This window comes from Echinops telfairi, unplaced genomic scaffold, assembly GCF_000313985.2.
Source record: "Echinops telfairi isolate 266 unplaced genomic scaffold, ASM31398v2 ScPeMD7_7424;HRSCAF=8462, whole genome shotgun sequence".
In the NCBI taxonomy this organism is placed as follows: Eukaryota; Metazoa; Chordata; class Mammalia; order Afrosoricida; family Tenrecidae; genus Echinops; species Echinops telfairi.
Genome location: NW_022111324.1, coordinates 52,497,502 through 52,514,407, shown reverse-complemented (window position 1 = coordinate 52,514,407; position 16,906 = coordinate 52,497,502). Strand labels below are relative to the sequence as shown.

General features: G+C 51.3%; 2 protein-coding genes across 2 annotated transcripts in view; one reads left to right on the top strand and one right to left on the bottom strand.

Annotated features, from left to right (window-relative positions):
• The window catches only part of FCMR (Fc mu receptor), a 21,542-nt gene extending 13,136 nt beyond the window's left edge, over positions 1 to 8,406 (top strand). Inside the window, exons 4-8 of the mRNA XM_045298190.1 lie at positions 4,085 to 4,106; positions 4,195 to 4,322; positions 4,647 to 4,799; positions 4,998 to 5,049; positions 8,187 to 8,406. Coding sequence (XP_045154125.1) covers positions 4,085 to 4,106; positions 4,195 to 4,322; positions 4,647 to 4,799; positions 4,998 to 5,049; positions 8,187 to 8,406 — 575 coding nt within the window. The remainder of the gene's footprint in view (positions 1 to 4,084; positions 4,107 to 4,194; positions 4,323 to 4,646; positions 4,800 to 4,997; positions 5,050 to 8,186) is intronic.
• A 2,357-nt stretch (positions 8,407 to 10,763) lies between these two features.
• On the bottom strand, positions 10,764 to 16,287 carry IL24 (interleukin 24). The gene is made up of 5 exons (XM_004700124.2): positions 16,117 to 16,287; positions 14,437 to 14,499; positions 13,071 to 13,229; positions 12,608 to 12,682; positions 10,764 to 10,847 (listed from the first exon to the last, which is right to left on the bottom strand). The coding sequence occupies exons 1-5, from the start codon at positions 16,285 to 16,287 to the stop codon at positions 10,764 to 10,766; spliced, it is 552 nt and encodes a 183-aa protein (XP_004700181.2).
• Positions 16,288 to 16,906: the final 619 nt, after the last annotated feature.

Sequence of the window (16,906 nt, the reverse complement as noted above, 5' to 3'; positions counted from 1 at the left end):
CATTCTCCAAAAAAATACAAAAACGAAAAATAAGCACACTGCCACTGTGTCAATTTGACTCAATGGCGACCCTAGAGGACAGGGCGCCGTGCCCCTGTGGGTTCTCCAGGTGATTCTAAATGCAGTGAGGATTGAGACTATTCAGAGAAAGCCCTGCTGGCCAACGAGGTAGCCCGGGGTAGCCAGTGACCACATACGAGGATGACTGAGCACTTCAAAGGAGGTGGCGAGTCTGATGTGAGATCCAGATGTTGAAGCATTCATAGCTGAAGGAATCTTATTCCCTGATCCGGTCATAAGCTTTCTTTCACTTAAGCTTTCTTTCACTTCTATGTAGAAGCGATAGTGCTTTCGGTGTTGGCGATTAAATACAATGTAGTGCTTGAGTTACTTTCACTCCCTTCCTGGACTAGGACACAGGATTGCTGGGGTTTTTAAACCACTTCCATCGGCCCATCTAGAAACTGTTTCGTTGCTGACGTAACCCACGTTGTATTTCTATGAGCCAGCAAGGCTACAGGTTGGGATCGGTGCAGGGGAGTGTTGAAATTGACTGCTCATTCACTGCCGCCCTGTCCATTCTGAGTATGGTGACCCCAGACGACAGGGTAGAGCTGCCCCTGTGCGTTTCTGAGATTGTCTTTTTTTTAACAGTTTTATTGGCACTTAATCCACAAATCACAAAATTGAACAGTTCAATCAGATCAAGAAGAGTTGTGCAATCATTACCACAATCAATTTTAGAACACTCTCCCCCCTCCCCACCCCCGTGATTAAATCACTTCCAAAATGAGTTGTGTAATCACCGTCCATTCTAGTGGAGACTGGACCTCCTTATGGAAGTAGAAAGCCTCGTCTTTCTCCTGAGAAGTTGACTGCTAGGGAATAGTATTATGGGTGACTCCCTCACCCACTCATTGCCTCGAACTTGGTTCAGGTTCATGACAATCCTGCAGGACAAAGTGGAACTGTCTCACAGAGTTTCCAAAGCTGTAAATCTTTCTAGAAGCAGCGGCGTCATCTTTCTCCTGCAGAGCAGCTGGTGGGTTCAAACTGCTGACCTTCCAGTAACAGCTGAGAGTGTAACCACCGCACCACCCAGACTCCTAGACTCACCCCACACACACACAAAAAAAACCCTCTGTAAAATCTGGAATTATTTTTGCTTAGCTCAAGCCAAACAGGAAAACCCTTGACAAGATGGATTCACGCAGTGGCTGCAACAATAGGCTCAAGCCGAAGAACGATTGTGAGGATGGCGCAGGACAGGTGGTGCTCCAAGCCATTGTGGGCAGGGTCGCTGGGAGTTGGCACCAAACAACAACAACGACAAGCATGCCAGTGTAGATAGGAATCTTCCACATAATTTGAGTCTTGTAGATAAGGAAATTAAGGCCAGGGGCGTGGGGGTGGGGGAGTGGGGGATAAATAGTTTGAAATAGAACCTGGACTCCTGTTTCCTAGTTCAGTCACTGACATCCACCCAATCCACCTAACAGACTGTTGAGCCTGCACTGTGTGCTGGGCACTGGTCTCTATGCTAAGGATGTAGAAGGATGGTGGCATGCACTAAAAACGCCAGGTCTACCTAACTAAATAATGTAAGTCTCACTGTGCTAAGAGTGGGCTGAGCACAAAATTGGGAAAAGGGGAGTGCACACAGACAGAAACATCATTCTGACTGTACCATTAACTGGGGAAGGAAAGGGGTGGTTTTGCATTGATCTTTAAGGAAGGGTTGAGGGGGGAGAGGAGGCTGTCTGCTCCCTGAAAGATTTAATCTGGGAAGGGCACTGTGAGTTGGACTCCACTCAGTGGTGGTAGGTTGTGGGAAACAGAAGGATTTCTCTCAAGTTGTCTCCCCCAAATATATGCCAGACTTACCTGCTTGAGAATGACTATATGCTTGGAGGTCATCAGGAGTGGATTAGGGGTCATTCTCCCTGAGAGTTATCAGCTGTCTAGATCAAGCAGACACCACTGTTTATCCCACAACAAGTAGGGCCCACTCCCTTCTGATAAGGATAGTAGTTGTCTGTTTCCTTGTAGGAGACACCAGAGAGGTCAAACCCGCCCAAGGATGACCAAGGTTAGGCTGCCATCATGAATCTAGGGTCCGCCCATCTCGTCACATGTATACCCCTAGACCTTCCCATTCCTATGGGCACACCCCTAGCTCGTCCCCTTCCTGTTACGCTTATGCCTATCATAGATCTCCTTCCTACAATGTGTATGCCTATTGTACTGCCCCTTCCTGTGACCTGTGATTCTGTAATCATGTCCCCCTAAAGAGAAATAATGGGTGCTTAGCAATAAAGAGGGAGCTCGCTCCAGAGCCCAGGAGGCTCTCCCCGATTCCTGGGACCCTCTCTGGCTCTAGGGCCAGGAGAGGCTCCCCGGTTCTTGGTCCCCAAGCCTGCTCCTGCTCTGGTAGCCGGGTTCCCCCCATGTGGACCACCAAGTGGGTCGGAGGTGAGCAATGCTACCATGTAATGTGTCTGACTGCATCATTGTAATATCTCTTTTGTCTCTCATGCTCTCGATGACTTTAATATAATATATTTTATTTAATTTTATTTAATATATATATATCAGCTTACTGAACCTGTAGGTAGTACTAGCAGTGGGGGCTGGCACCCCACTCCCCTCCACATTTAATTTAATACTACAGTGGGTTTGGTTTGGGGGGGGCTTAAGGAACGTAAGTGTTCATGAGGTAGCAATGACTCAGGGAAGATCTTCCAGGGAGAGGGAAAGCCGCGAGAAAAACATCATCTTTTCAATAGACAGTACCGCTGCAGGAAGCCAACTCCGTACATACTGGAAATAATCCTGCGAGGACCCTGAGGTGTGGACAGTCAGAAGGGAAGCTGACATGTATGTAGATTAGCAGGAGCCTTGGTGGCAACGCCAGGGAAAGTGTTGGACTGCTAGCCACAAGTCAGCAGTTCAAAGCCTGCAGCTGCTCTGTGGTCGAAAGACTAGGCTGTCTGCCCTGTAAAGATGTACAGCCTTAGACATCCTCTAGAGCAGCGGTTCTCAACCTGTGAGTCACGACCCCTTTGGGGGTCAAATATGACCCTTTCACAGGTGCGGCCTAAGACCATCGGAAAACATCCGCCCACATGCAGATACACCCACCTATGAGTACACCGTGCTTCAAGACAAAATTTCATTTATGAATACCCATGCGTCAAGACAAAATTTCATTTATTCGTCTTTAGAAATAAATATTTCACAATATAGTTACATGTTGTTTTTGTGATGAATCACTATGCTTTAATGATGTTCAATTTGTAATAATGAAAATACATCCTGCCTATCAGACATGATGACTCATAACAGTAGCAAGATTACAATTATGAAATAGCAATGAAAATAATGCATGGTTGGGGTCCCCACCACTTGAGGCACTGTATGAAAGGGTCACGGCAGTAGGAAGGGTGAGAACCACTGCTCTACAGGGAGGCTGTGAGTTGGAATCCACTGGATGGTGGGAGGGGGGGTTGGTACTGAGCAGGTGTAGGAGAAGCTATGATGCACCTTTGAAAGGAAAGAAGTCAAAGGTTCAAGTCCACCCGTAAAAGCCTCCAGAGAAAGACCTGATGATTTAGTTCTGGGAAAAAAGTATTTTATCGGTCACTGACAAACCTGTGTGGGGCACAGTCCGACTCTGACAGACACGCTTGGGGTTGCCATAAGTCAGAGCAACTCCTCAAAGCTCCAACTCACTGCCATCGAGTCCTCTCTGACCACAGTGACCCCACAGAGCAGGGTAGAACTGCCCCTGTGCGTTTCCCAGACCCTTTACCAGAACAGAAAGCCTCATCTTTCTCCTGCAGAGCGGCTGGTGGTTTCAAACTGTTGACTTTGCGGTTTGCAGCCCAACTGATAACCAGTACACTACCAGGGCCCCTTCTGGTGTAGAGCAGATGCACCGAACTCTTTATGGTCATTGTTTTATCTCATCTTCAATACGTCTGCATTACAGGTCTTACGATGCCCACTTAGGGAAATTCAAGGCTCAGGGAAGATAATCGATTTCCTTGGCGGGGGAGGGGGGGCGTTGTTCTTTTGTCCCCAGATTTCCTGACTCTGGAAAGAAGGTGCCTTTGCAGCGAGGAGGTGGGGGTGGGTCGTCGGAGAGTGTTCAGAAACATGGCGTCCCCTCTCTTCCTTTCCTTCGTTCTCCAGAACCTTCAACTATGGATCGTCTGGTTCTGAAAACCATGGTTTTCACATCCTGATCCCCACCATTCTGGGCCTTCTGCTACTGGCTCTGCTGGGCATGGTGGTGAAAAGGGCCGTTCGGAGGAGGAAAGGTGGGTACCAAGGCTCAGGCCTCCCTGATTGAAAGGCCCAGCGCTGCAGGCCTCCACTTTCCTAGCCACAAGGGCAACCCGGAAGTTTGGACGAGCAGCTGGGTGTGGGGGAGAGATGGGGGGCAACGGCCTAGAGAGTCAGGTGGACACCTTAGACTTCCCTGGGGGGTACTGGCACTTCCCACAGTCCACTCACACACGGGTCCTGGGGACTGCCGAGTCTAGGGGAGGAGGCCTGCTTTAGGTGTGCATGTGGGCAGAGGGTGGCCACAGCCCTGACACCATTTTCCTCCCCTCCCCCCTCCTTGTGTCTTCCCTGGGAAGTCTTGTCCAAAAGGGTCCGCCGCCTGGCCATAAGGATGCGAGCTTTGGAGGCCTCCCAGCGGCCCCGGAGGCCCCAGGTGTCAGCCCGGCAGCGTTCCCAAAACATCTACAGCGTCTGCCCGATGCGAGCCCGCGGAGCGAATGCCGCCGCAGGTGAGCTGGCGGACCGGACAGGCCGATACACCGCGGACGCCAGGGGACGCCCGGGCTCAGCGCCGCTGCTCCCGGGAAGCCGGCAGTTGTCCCGCCGCCCGATCTTTCCCAGGCTTTCCCGCTGGATCGGGCTGGACGTGAGAACGGAGCTGGACCCCTCCGCCAAGGCCTGATCACTGCCTTCCGGCTTTCTTTCAGGATCGGAGCAGGCAACTCTCCCAGGCCCAGGAGCACCCGAGCTCTCCTCCCCGTCCCAGTTCAGCCCCGCCCCGCTGCAGGTAAACCCCGCCCCGCCGCAGCCCCGCCCCGCCATGACTGGGCGGATGGTCACCTGAGCAAGCGCAGTTACTCAGAGGGAGTCTCCTTGCTGCGGGGCCCACCATTCCTAGCAGGTCCTGGGCTCAAGTTGCACCAGTGCCCTCCTTTGAAAGTGGCATCGACAGACTGGCTGCTAAAGAATTGGCATATATTTAGTCCCTGCCATTCCCTTGGGATAAATGTGGGCTGATGCCGGTAGCTTAGTAATGGAGAACAGATGGGAACTACAAATAGAGGAAGGACTCCTTGTGGAAAAGGGTGGACTGGCAGGAGATTCCAAGGAAGCTACCGGGGACAATTACACTGTATTGCGGTGTAAATGCTCCAAGATGTCAGGAAGGCGATTATCCATCTCTGAAAGTTGTCAAGCCTGGCCAACACGAATTCTTTGGCAGACTTGGGGTGGGGGAGTTCCTCTTCAAATCTAGGATTGGACATGAGTCTTTTTTTTTTTAATTTATGGTTATTGGCAGGCAGGCAAAACGCCTTTCAGTGACCCCAATTGTCTTTGTTTTACAAATTAAGATTTTTTTCTTCACTCTTAGTATTTATTTATTTATTTTTTAAATCATTTTATTGGGGCCCCGCTTATCACAGTCCATTGTGCCTAGCACATTTGTACATTTGTTGCCATCATCATTCTCAAAACAATTGCTTTCTACTTGAGCCCATCGTATCAGCTCCTCATTTTTTCCCTCGATCCCTGCTCCCCCCTCCCTCATGAACCCTTGATAATTTATAAATTATTATTGTTTTGTCATATCATACACTATCCGACGTCTCCCTTCACCCACTTTTCTGTTGTCCATCCCCCAGAGAGTAGGTTATATATAGATCCTTGTAATCGGTTCCCCCTTTCTACCTCACCTTCCCTCCACCCTCCTGGTATCACCACTCTCACCACTGGTCCTGAAGGGATTATCTGTCCTGGATTCCCTGTGTTTCCAGTTCCTGTCTGTACCAGTGTACATCCTCTGGTCTAGCCAGGTTTGTAAGGTAGAATTGGGATCCTGATAGTGGTGGTGGTGGTGGGGCATTTAAGAACTAGAGGAAGCATGCAGGAGGAGCTGGTGGTTTTAAACAGAACCTTTTGCATCACAGCCCATTGCTTAACCACTCCACCACCAGGGTTCCTTAGCTGTCTTCAAAGGAGGCTGACTGATGTACTTCCTGATTATGCAGCCATGGTCCTCGCTGAGAGGACACATTGACACCCAGCAACAGTTAGCAGCTCTGCCAAAGTCACCTTCAGCCTCTGGAACTTACCCTCCCCAGCCCCTCTGAGAGCAGGCTGACACTGGCAGGAATGGGCCAGCAGTGTCCAGGAAAGATTCTGCCGAATCCCGGAGACTCTAAATTCAGCGTTTTAGAAAGAGCGCTGGTGATGCAATGGTTAAGCACTCAGCTGCTCACAGAAGGGTTGGTGGTTTGAAGCCACCCAGGGGCTCCATGGTGATTGGCTTCCCTACGGATTGCAGTCTGGAACCCTCTGGGGAAGTTCTAGCCCATCAACAGGGCCACAAGGAGACGGAATCCACCCCACAACACTTAGCAACAGGGGACTACACATGGAAGCTACTGAAGTGTCCTTCCCACCTTCACCTACTCTACCCTTAGACCAGTTCCCTTTTCTAGAATGGTCCATGATCACACAGACTCTCACCTGGGCCAGTACCTGACTCAACTCTCACCTGCCTCCTTCCTGCCTGGAACTCTCATTCCCACTCTTGGTGAAAGGGCACCGATGAAACTAGCTCACAGCAAAGAGTGAGAAGTTGATGACCAAGTATCCCATCCTTTACAAGCAGGGCTTCAAACTAGTTCTTTGCAGTTAGACCCCTTGCTTGAAGATACTAACAAGCTGGGGCACTCCAGTTGTACTGATAAATGGAATCTATGCTAAATCGGAATTGACATTCTAACATCCCCAGGTAATTGTTAGGTTGACATGTAAATCTGTGGATTCTCATTCCATGTATCTGGCAGGGAAGTGGAAATTGTCATCTGGGGGTTGAACCAGAGTGAACAAGAGTTTGAAGTCTTGCTTGGCTAAGTATTAAAACACTCCCTGAAATACCCCCAAGGAGTCCTGGTGGCATAGTGTTTATGTGTTGGACTGCGATCTGCAAGGTCAGCAGTTCTAAACCACCAACCGCTCCTCAGGAGGAAGATGAGGCTTTCTGCTTCTGTAAAGAGTTATTATCTCAGAAACCCACAAGGGCAGTTGTACCTTGTTCTAAAGGGTCACCATGAGTCAGGATCATTTCAATGGCAGTATGTTTATTATTTGGTTTTGATTTAAACGATTTCATAGGGAGTATATCAATTCTTTAAACCCATAAAAGTTCATTTCAGACGATGAACTTGAACAAGCAGTGAGAGATATATATTTGAAGCGAGCGGCTGCTACTTTTTGTGTTTGGGGAAAATGTAAAATAGCAACGTTGCTTTCAATAGGTGCTTACTGAATGCCTGCTCTGTTTGGGGGACTGACTTGTAGTTTTCAGTGCTTGTATTTAACTTCTCCGTAATGGATGCTGCAGTAGTTGTACCAGGTCAGGGGCAAGGATGCAGCCCGTCCTCTGAGAACTAAGCATCCTGAAGTTTCTGTACGGAAGAGGAGCATCACTTGGCCTCCCCCCCCCCACCCACCCCCCATGGCCCAGCCCCTTCCTGGAATGCACCCTGGTCATGTCATGCCACAGGCTCTTGGAGCCCTTCCAGAGGTACAGGGGATGACTCACTCTACTTCCTACTAACTCCTCAGGTCCTGGGCCACGCTTCTTTATTCCACGCCTTACATCATCTGATCCCCGAGGGGAGACTGCTTACAGCTGGGTTTCCTTCTCACTGGTGCTGAGCCACTCGACTGTCACCTGAGCCCCATGTAAGGCATTTCCTGCCCACAGTAGACCAAAGGGTTTTTCAGTTTTCTAGGGTGAGACTCTACCCTGAAAATCCCCAGGGCGGGGCCAATTGGTGGAGCTCAGGTACTCCTGTCTCTGTCTTCTGGAAGCCAGCAACAAGCCACGCCACGCACTGTGGACCTCCCTGGGCGAGATAGTAAAGGCCCCCTGCCCAGATCCAACACTGCGCCTTTGGTTGCTTCCAGGTGTCTGAAGCTCCCTGGTCCCATGCTCCATCCCTGAAGACCAGCTGTGAAGATGTGAGCCGCTACCAGCAGCCTCCTGCTGAGGCGGAGGATGAGGAGTCAGATGACTACGTCAACCTCCCCAGCCTGACTCACCTTCCCAGCTGTCCTCCCAGGCCAGGACCTTTGTGCCAATGAGCCTCACCTGTCTGCTGTGTTCCAACGCCTGCTCCATCAGCTCTCAGGGACCCATCACCTCCCACTGGTCACCCAACCCTGGCCCCAGTCTGTAGGCCCTGAGCACAGAGCCCGGCTCCAGCTCCTCTTGTACACTTTTGCAGTCCCCTACGGTGGTCAGGTGGCATGCAGGGCATTTGCCCTAATGCCATCTACTCCCTCTCTGGGCTGTGGGATTGGCAGGGTAGTTTTTAATGGTAGGGCCCTCCTGCCTAGCCCTAGAGCACGTGGCATCTGGCTGGAGTACAGACACAGCCGCTGCTTCCGGAGCCCTCCCCAGCTGGGCCCTCACCCCCAAGGGTGCCCTGTGCTGCTTCAAGGAACAATGGGGGCCGAGCGAGTCATGCATTGCGCTGCTAACTGCAAGGATGAGAGAAAGATGTGGCTGACTGCTCTTGTAAAGATTTAAAGTCTCAGAGACTCAAGGGGGGGAGTTCTACTCTGACCTAGAGGATTGCTATGAGTTGATGGTAGGGGGTTGGGGGCTGCTTCAAGGAGCCCTGGTAGTGTGGTGGTTAAAGCGCTCAGCTTCTGACCCAAAGGGTACTGGTTCCAACCCACCGCTGACCAGGAAGAGAATGACATGGTGGTCTGCTTCCAAAGCGCTTAAGAGAGTAAAGGCTTCCAGAAAGCCTTGGGAAGCTCTGTGGAGCAGTTCTATTCTGCCCTACAGGGTCCTATGAGTCAGAATCAACCCAATGGGCATGGGTTTCTTCATGGAGACAGGAAAACTAGGAAAGGGGACTGCCGGGGAAACACACACACACACACACACACACACACACCACCTCCACCCCCGAATATGTTTATCCTGATTTTAAGGTTGGCCCTCTCCAGCGGAGTTTCTACTTATCTTGAGCCCCCTGAAAAGGACAAGGCATGTTGATGTAGCGATGTATTCTGAGCTTTTGGAAACATACTTGAAGGTGCTCACTCCATTAAGCACTGCTGGTTAATGAACCCAAGTGCGATCAAAGTGAGGCCCAAGATTAAGGAGGAGATACCTTCTATATATAAATCCTCTACACTCCAAGTTACTCTGCTTTGATGCTCACACGTGCCCTGTACCCAGCATCCTCCTCTTTCCAACATAGTCTTTTCCATCGCCTTACCCTTCATCCATAGCCTAACACTGACCTTTGTGCATGTCTCTTAACCTGGGACTGTTTCAGCACTTCTTTATCCAAAACCACTGCTCTTTTCTATTTCCATAAATACACCTCATCTCTCTGTCAGTTTCAGATCATTTATAGCAAGATAGCGAGGTGGAGAGGGAAGCTGTTTGGGGTTTCCGGAGGGCAGTAGCTTTTCTATACATAGAAAAGAGCGAGCGAGTGATGTCGCCCCTTCTATGTGAACTCTCCCTCTTTTGGGGGTCTCTGGGAGCAAGGTGCCAGTCAGGCAGTATAGCTTTGGATGTAAGTCAAGGATGAGGCTTGGCTGGAGTCTGAGGGAAAAGGAGAATGGAGTCTTCCTCTTAGGATGAAGGCCTTTCCCAGACGCACCATGCAGCATCCCTGGGCCCTTGTTCAGGAGCTGAATGGAAAGGCAGCCAGACCCGAGTCCTGATGCCTTTTATTAGCAGGAAATGCCTTTACCGATTGGACAATACATTCAGGTATGGTGACATCCTTAGCAATGTCACTCTGACGCTGGCACCCTTGCCGCAGCCGCTGAGGGAAGACTGACTAGGATGAACAAAGGGGGCCACACAAGGGGGAGAGATGGAGCAGAGGGGAGGGGTGGGGAGGAGAGGCACATATGCAATATTTCGTGGGAGCTTGTTTTGTGCGGGGCTCTTTGACGGACATTAGATCTGTTACCTTCGACATCTCAAACCAGTGCCTCCACCCCACCCCAATGCTCTGTTGCCACCAAGACAGTGTGGCTCCTGCAATTCAAGTTCATTTCCCAGCATCCCTCATTGCTCCTTGACAATTCACAGACCAGGCTTGAAATCCAGTGTGTTAGCCCTTTACTGAGGACGCCCCTCCAGAGTGGCAGCCATTGTGGGGGCTGCAAGAGAAGCAGGAGATGGACCCCGGCTGGCTTCCCAGAACGTACCGTCTCACAAATAAATATAACGTCAGTTAAAACACTGACGGCCATTAAATAGAGTTGTTATAAATAGAGGAGTGTGCATCATGGGTCACTCACAGCACCTGAGGGAACCTCCCACGGTTGTCCGCAGGGCCACATTCAAAAGGAGTCTTTGAGGACAGACCTGGGTCCACAGTGGGATCCGAGGCAGGGGGTGTGACACGCCCCGGAGAGCAGCAGGGGAAGGGCACCCGTTTGCTGCGTCGTGGTCTAGAGAGTCAACGCTGGTAGTATTTCTCCATCCAAGTCAAGAGAATGTCCACTTCTCCGATGGCTTTGATCAGAGCTGCTTCTACGTCCAGCTGCAGGGAGAGGAGAGTGGGAGGTCAGTGATGCTAGCTGCAAGGTGCTGCAAGCAAGGGGTCCTTGCCTCCGGCCACTCCCAAGTCACGCCTGCTGCCACCACCACACTCCCGTCTCTGTGCACAGTCTGTTCCAGAGTGGGGACAAACAAGTCTGTGAGAGGCCGTGGGGTCAGAACAAAGGAAAAATCATCTGGAGCCCCTGACGTCAAGAACCATTGAGTCCGAATGTGACCCCAGAACCCCCCACAGTGAGCCCACTGAGTCCCGTTTCCTTGCATGGCCCTGCTTGTCACCATGAATTTGTAGGTTGACTTATCTATTCCTCAGGAAACTGGCCATAATCACATATGCCCTTTTGGGGGGCTGGGTGTGGAATTGGGGTTTGCTTTGTTCTATTCATTGTGGATAATGATAATACAGTTTCCCAGAATAGTTTTTTGTTCTGTTTTTTCCCCTCCCAACTAGGCCATTTGAGCATGCTGGGAATACGGCTGTTGTGTACGAGGGAACACTGTCCAAATTCTTTCTCCCTCAGTGGTTCCTCCAACTGCCTAGCTCAAGTTCCATCAGCCTCTTGCTGAAAGGAAGTCCTCACTAGTGAAACCCTCTCATTAAAAAGAAGCCTTTTTCCTCTAGTTCTTAAATGCTTCCTGCCCCCCACTACCATGATCCCAATTCTGCCTTGCATACCAGGCTGGACCGGAGGATGTGCACTGGCACAGATAGGAACTGGAAATACAGTGAACCCAGGACAGATGAATCCCCCAGGACCAGTGGAGAGAGTGGCGATATCGGGAGGGTAGAGGGAAGGTGAGGGAGGAAGGGGGAACAGATGACAAGGTCTGCATATGGCCTCCTCCCTCGGGGACGGACAGTGGAGAAGTGAGTGAGGGAGACGTTGGATGGGGTAAGACATGATAAAATAATAATAATTTATAAATTATCAATGGTTCAGGGGGAGGGAGGAGCGGGGATGGAGGGGGGAAAATGAGGAGCTGACACCAAGGGCTCAAGTGGAAAGCGGGCGTTGTGAGAATGATGAAGTCAATATATGTACTAATGTGCTGGACACAAATGACGTATGTACAGATTGTGATGAGTTGTATGAGCCCCTAATTAAAAAAAAAAAGTAGCAGCCGTTGTCATGACGGTGCCTCAGACGCATGGCAGCCCCTGCTGTCGGAGTAGAGCTGTGCCCCATGGGGTGTCAGTGGCTGCTTTTCCAGAAGCAGAGGGCCCCTGGGAGACTTGAACTTCACCTGTTCTGCTTCGAGGTCTCGAGCGTTAACCGTTTGCATGGCCCAGGAACCTCTGAGATCACCTTGTAAGGAGATGTATACATACATATTCTTTTAGTCAGTTGGAAACTGACTAAATGACAGGCTGCTTCACCTGTGGTGCTTATGCAAAATGCATGTTAATTATAACTGTAACCGCTCATTGCCGTTGAGTCAATGCTGACTCATAGCAACCCTATAAAACAAAGTGGAGCGGGCCCTGTGGGTTTCAAAGACTATAGTTCTTTACAGGAATAGAAAGCCTCATCCTTCTCCCAAGGAGGGGCTGGTGGTTTCAAACTGATGACCTGGTGGTTAGCAGCCCAACATGGAACCACTACGCCACCAGGGCTCCCTACCACAGTGATAGTGTTGCTAATTCAGGTGACTTTGGGACAAGCCCGCCATGAATTCTGCATCAGGGCTCTGAGGTCCCCTCCTTTGACAGCTGGGCAAGTTCGAAGTGCCAGTCCCAGTTACCTGTTGAAATGCTCCCTGGACCTGGAGAAACCGCCTGCGTGCGCTCTCAGCCAGAGAGAACACCTTGTCTTCCTCCTGGGACCAGAAAATAAAGAAATTGTGCCTCGTGGGAGAAGCAAGTCTCCTCCCGTTCATTTCTAGACGTTCTAGAAGGATGGCCCAGGGCTGAGAGGGCAGCACTGAATCCCTGGCTGCCCGGTAGCCGGATGCCAAACTCTTACAATGTGTCCAGCGCGGGCCTCTTTCACTCTTACAGCAGGGCTGGGGTCACCCCCACTTGACAGAAAAGGAGACTGGGGCTCAAAGACCACCTTGAAAAGAGTCACCCGAATGTTGGCCCCCAAAGACGGTGCCCTTTTCTCTGACACCCCAGGCCTCCCTTGGTGAGCTGAAAGCCAGGACCTACTCCTTCGGAGGAGAGAGGATTCTGGAAACACACCAGGCCCCGCTTTGTTCTCCTCACCCTGGGCTGCAGTGCGGACGCGAGGGCGAGGAAGTTGTTGGTGAGCGTGGAGAGCGCACGCCGGAGCCTGAGTTCAGATGCCTGACGGTAGTAGTTTCTGAAGACGGCTTTCAAGTAAAACTTCAGCAAAGCGCGGATGAAGTAGCAGCTTTCAGCATCCTGAAGAGAGAGCGCGTCTCAGTGGAGCCCTGAGCCCACCCCACCCTCTGGGCCCCCGAGGTGAATAACCCGTATGGCACCTGGGCCCGGCCAACGCTGTTAGTCAAAAGCGGTGCCAGATTACCTAATGAGCAAGGTAAGCCCTGACTTACTTGTGCTTACTTAGTAATCGCTCATGCTTTCCACCCCATGCACGAGGCTGGTCACTCCCCATCAGGAAGTAAGTACGAGTAAGCCTGGGCTAACCTTGCTTATGGGTAACCTGCTCTTGGTCAAGAGATGTAGCGATGATGGCAACATCAGATCTGAAAGAGGCTTCCAGGGCCTCGCCCCAGCAGGGCCTTTGTTTGCCTCAGGCTCAGAGAAAGGAAGGGACTAGCCCAAGGTCCCTCAGGCAGGCAGTGAGAGTCACCAGCTCCTCCCGTGGGTGCTCTTCCCTCTCCACCACGCTGCCTCTCTGGAGGCTGGCAGAGCGTATGGGTGGCTAGCTGTGGTGGCCCAGATAGGCACCCAGAACTTGGTGGCTGAGGCTTGGCGGGGAGAGGAGTGGAAAGGAGGAACTCAGGACCACGGGAGAGGAAAGCCCTGGAAGCTGGGCCTTGCCCGCTGCTCCTCACCAGTTTTGCGTGGTGAAGCCCGGTGCTCTGCAGTGGCCAGGGCTCCCTGTGTGGCCCTAGTGGGGATTAGGGGTTAGTTCCTTGGTGCTTCCTGATGGACTCAAAACTCAGCGCCAGGGCGTCGGTGCTGACTCACAGCGACCCTGTAGGACAGAGTAGAACTGCCTCCGTGGAGTTCTGAAACTAACTCTTTATGTGAGTAGAAAGCCCCCTCTTTCTCCCATGGAGCAGCTGGTGGCTTTGAGCTGCCGACCATGCGGTTAGCAGCCCAACTCGTAACCACTATGGCACCAAGGCTAGATGGGTAATAAGAGTGACAGGAAGGCTGAACAAAAAGAGGGAGGCAGGCGTGAGCAGATATTCCTTCATAAGTAGGAGAGAGACTGATGGCTCTGCTCCCCCGACTTGAGACAGATGGTTCTCTGCCCTTTTCTCCCAAGATGCCACATAAACACCACACACAGGGCTAACGCCAGAGACGGAATGTCCTGCCTAGGAGGAAGGGAGAGTTTTGATCCGCCTTCCCCAGGCACTCCCGACCCCTAGGGCACCAGGTCCACAGAGGTGAGTCCCTGCCCAGGTCTCATTACCGAGATGTTCTGTAGAATCTCTTTCCGCAGCAGTCGGACACTCGTAGTGTTATCCTGAGCTTGCTGGGGGAACAGAAAAGGAAAAAAATGCCTCTCGGTTGGTGGTCAGCATGGAAGTCAGCCCTGCAAACACGTGCCACTTTCCCAGACCCCACCATGTATGCAGTCTCTGAGGTTTCAGAAACCGGAGGGAGCAAAAGGGGAGTCAGGAAGGCTGTGCTAGGCTGGGCCCTGGGAAGAGGGTGCAAGTTTCTCACCCTAGAAAATCTCAAAGCTTGACGTCAAGAGAAAATGCAGTCACAAGGGCTCCTGGAACCTGAACATGGATTTGATGAGGGAGCTGTTGGACTGATTCTGTCACTCAAGCCGAGGAGTCATAGGCCTATTTACTTTAAGAACTCCTAAAGGCAGGATGGTAAGGAGGGAGCCCGGGTAGCGTAGTGGGTACACATTATGTTATGCTGCAAGCTGAAAGGCCAGCAGTTTGAAATCACCGGCCACTCCTTGGGGAAAGATGGGACTTTCTACTCCCATTAAGAGCTACTGTCTTGGAAACCATCAGGGACAGGTCTGCGCTGCCCTATAGGGTCACTATGAGTCAGCATGACTCGATGGCAATGAATTTGGGTGTTGGAAAGACAGGGTTTGGCCTCCACATTCCACAAGTGAACAAGTGGCAGGGGCTGTACCTCTGAGCTACATCTTGCCCTTGGAGTATCTCTGAAGCTCAACCAGTCACTTCCCTCATTGGGGTTTAGAGTCAAAGAATCCTTGAAAGGAAATGGCCCGAGGGCCTATTTGTCTCACCTCTTCAAGGTGCAAATGAGGACACTGAGTTCGGGGGTGGGTAGGAGAATTACAGGAGCCCTGGTGGCACAGTGGTTACACGTTGGCTGTTAACCATAAGGTCGGCAGTTCGAAACCACCAGTCACTCCTCTGGAGAAAGATGAGGCTCTCTACTACTATAATGAGTTACAGTCTAAGGATGTCACAGGGACAGTTTTACCTTGTCCCATAGGGTCACCATGAGTTGGTATTGACCCAATGGCAGTGAGTTTGGTGAGGAGAGTTGGTGCCCAGTGTTTTCAAAGTCAAGAAAACACTCAGTTGTCCTGTGTCCTAGGACTCCTCTCTCCTCAGGCTGCCTCATTCATCTCCCTCTTTTGCCCTAACCCCTGGCATCTTGATCATCAATAAGGAGCTCAGAGTGCATGCTTTGGAGCGCTTTCAGATCCAGGAGGATTCTGTCACACTGTACATACTGTCCCACTAGACCTCAAGATTAGCCATTCTTTCGACCTTTAACCAAGGTCTGGTGGTTCAGGAGCACCTGGAAAAGCAGTAAGTGAACATGCCAGCGGGTCTCCAAAGAGTGCCCCTGGCTTCTAGAGTGGGGTACCTCGTGCTCCCCTGAGATGTATATGAAGCCTACAAGAAGCGTAGAAGTATCAGGATTTCTTCTGCGTTTCCCTTGGGCTCTCCTTCCTTTATTACAGACTGACCACATCTTTCTGAGCATCATACACCTCGGATGTAGACCAGGTTCATGATGCCATCTGACTTCATAGAGTTGTTTTTTAGAAAATTATTGGCAAGCTCTAAAAGTCTCCAGCAGCATAATCTCCTATCCTTGGTCCACAGGAGCCCCATGCTGAGGCCCAGAGCATCTTTGTACTCACCACAGTGTCTCTCAGAGTCCCAAAGGCCTTCCTTAGCACCTGGAGCTTGACCCCCTGCACGTGGCAGAACCCAAATTGGAATTCCTGGCCCTGGACTCCTGGCACCTGGCTCCAGAGAAGCAGGAACAAAGCCAGGCAGGGAAAGATGGTCATCTGAATTCTCGGGTCCATATGTGGTGAAGGAGAGTCCAGGGTATTCTGCTGAAAGAAAGGAGGCATCCCCACTGAGGCCAGCCCACTGAGCCCACCCCTACGCCTTCTTCCGGCACAGACTCAGTACAGAGTGCTGTATCTCAGACTTGATACAGAGTGCTATATCCCAAGTAATGCCCCTTGGGTCTGCTGGGCATCTACTTGAGAGATCTGAGGCTAGAGTCGGTTCCCACTGTCAACTAGAGACAAGTGGCGTCGTGGGAGTGTGCTGGCCGGACTCTTTCTGCCCCTCAATCTCATCACCACTGACCTTGCCATTCACTACCCACCCTTCCCTTATTCTCCTTCACCTCACACACCCTCCGCATCTCCTTCCTGGCTCTGTACAAGTCTCCCAAGGCCACAAGCTGCTAGTCAGAATTTGGCTGGGAAGAGTAGAGAAACGCAGCGGGTTGTGATGCACCAAACAACATGGCTCTTCAAAAAGAGCTCCAAGCTGTCTGCCATCATGTCACCTCACTGTGCCCATATGACTGGACAGGCCACACTCAGGCGGGCAGAGTGTTAACTGGGCATTAGTCTGTTTGTGTCCTGCCTGAAAGTCTCCATGCGCATGTCTCCCCCAGGAGAATCCCAT

Bases quoted from the DNA above. Each gene is read 5' to 3' on its own strand.
- IL24 (XM_004700124.2), bottom strand. From the start codon at position 16,287: ATGGACCCGAGAATTCAGATGACCATCTTTCCCTGCCTGGCTTTGTTC. The intron at 12,683-13,070 runs GTGAGGAGAACA...TTCTGGTCCCAG, and splicing joins CGTCCGCACTGCAGCCCAGG to GAGGAAGACAAGGTGTTCTC. The intron at 10,848-12,607 runs GTAACTGGGACT...CTCTCCCTGCAG, and splicing joins TCCAGGGAGCATTTCAACAG to CTGGACGTAGAAGCAGCTCT.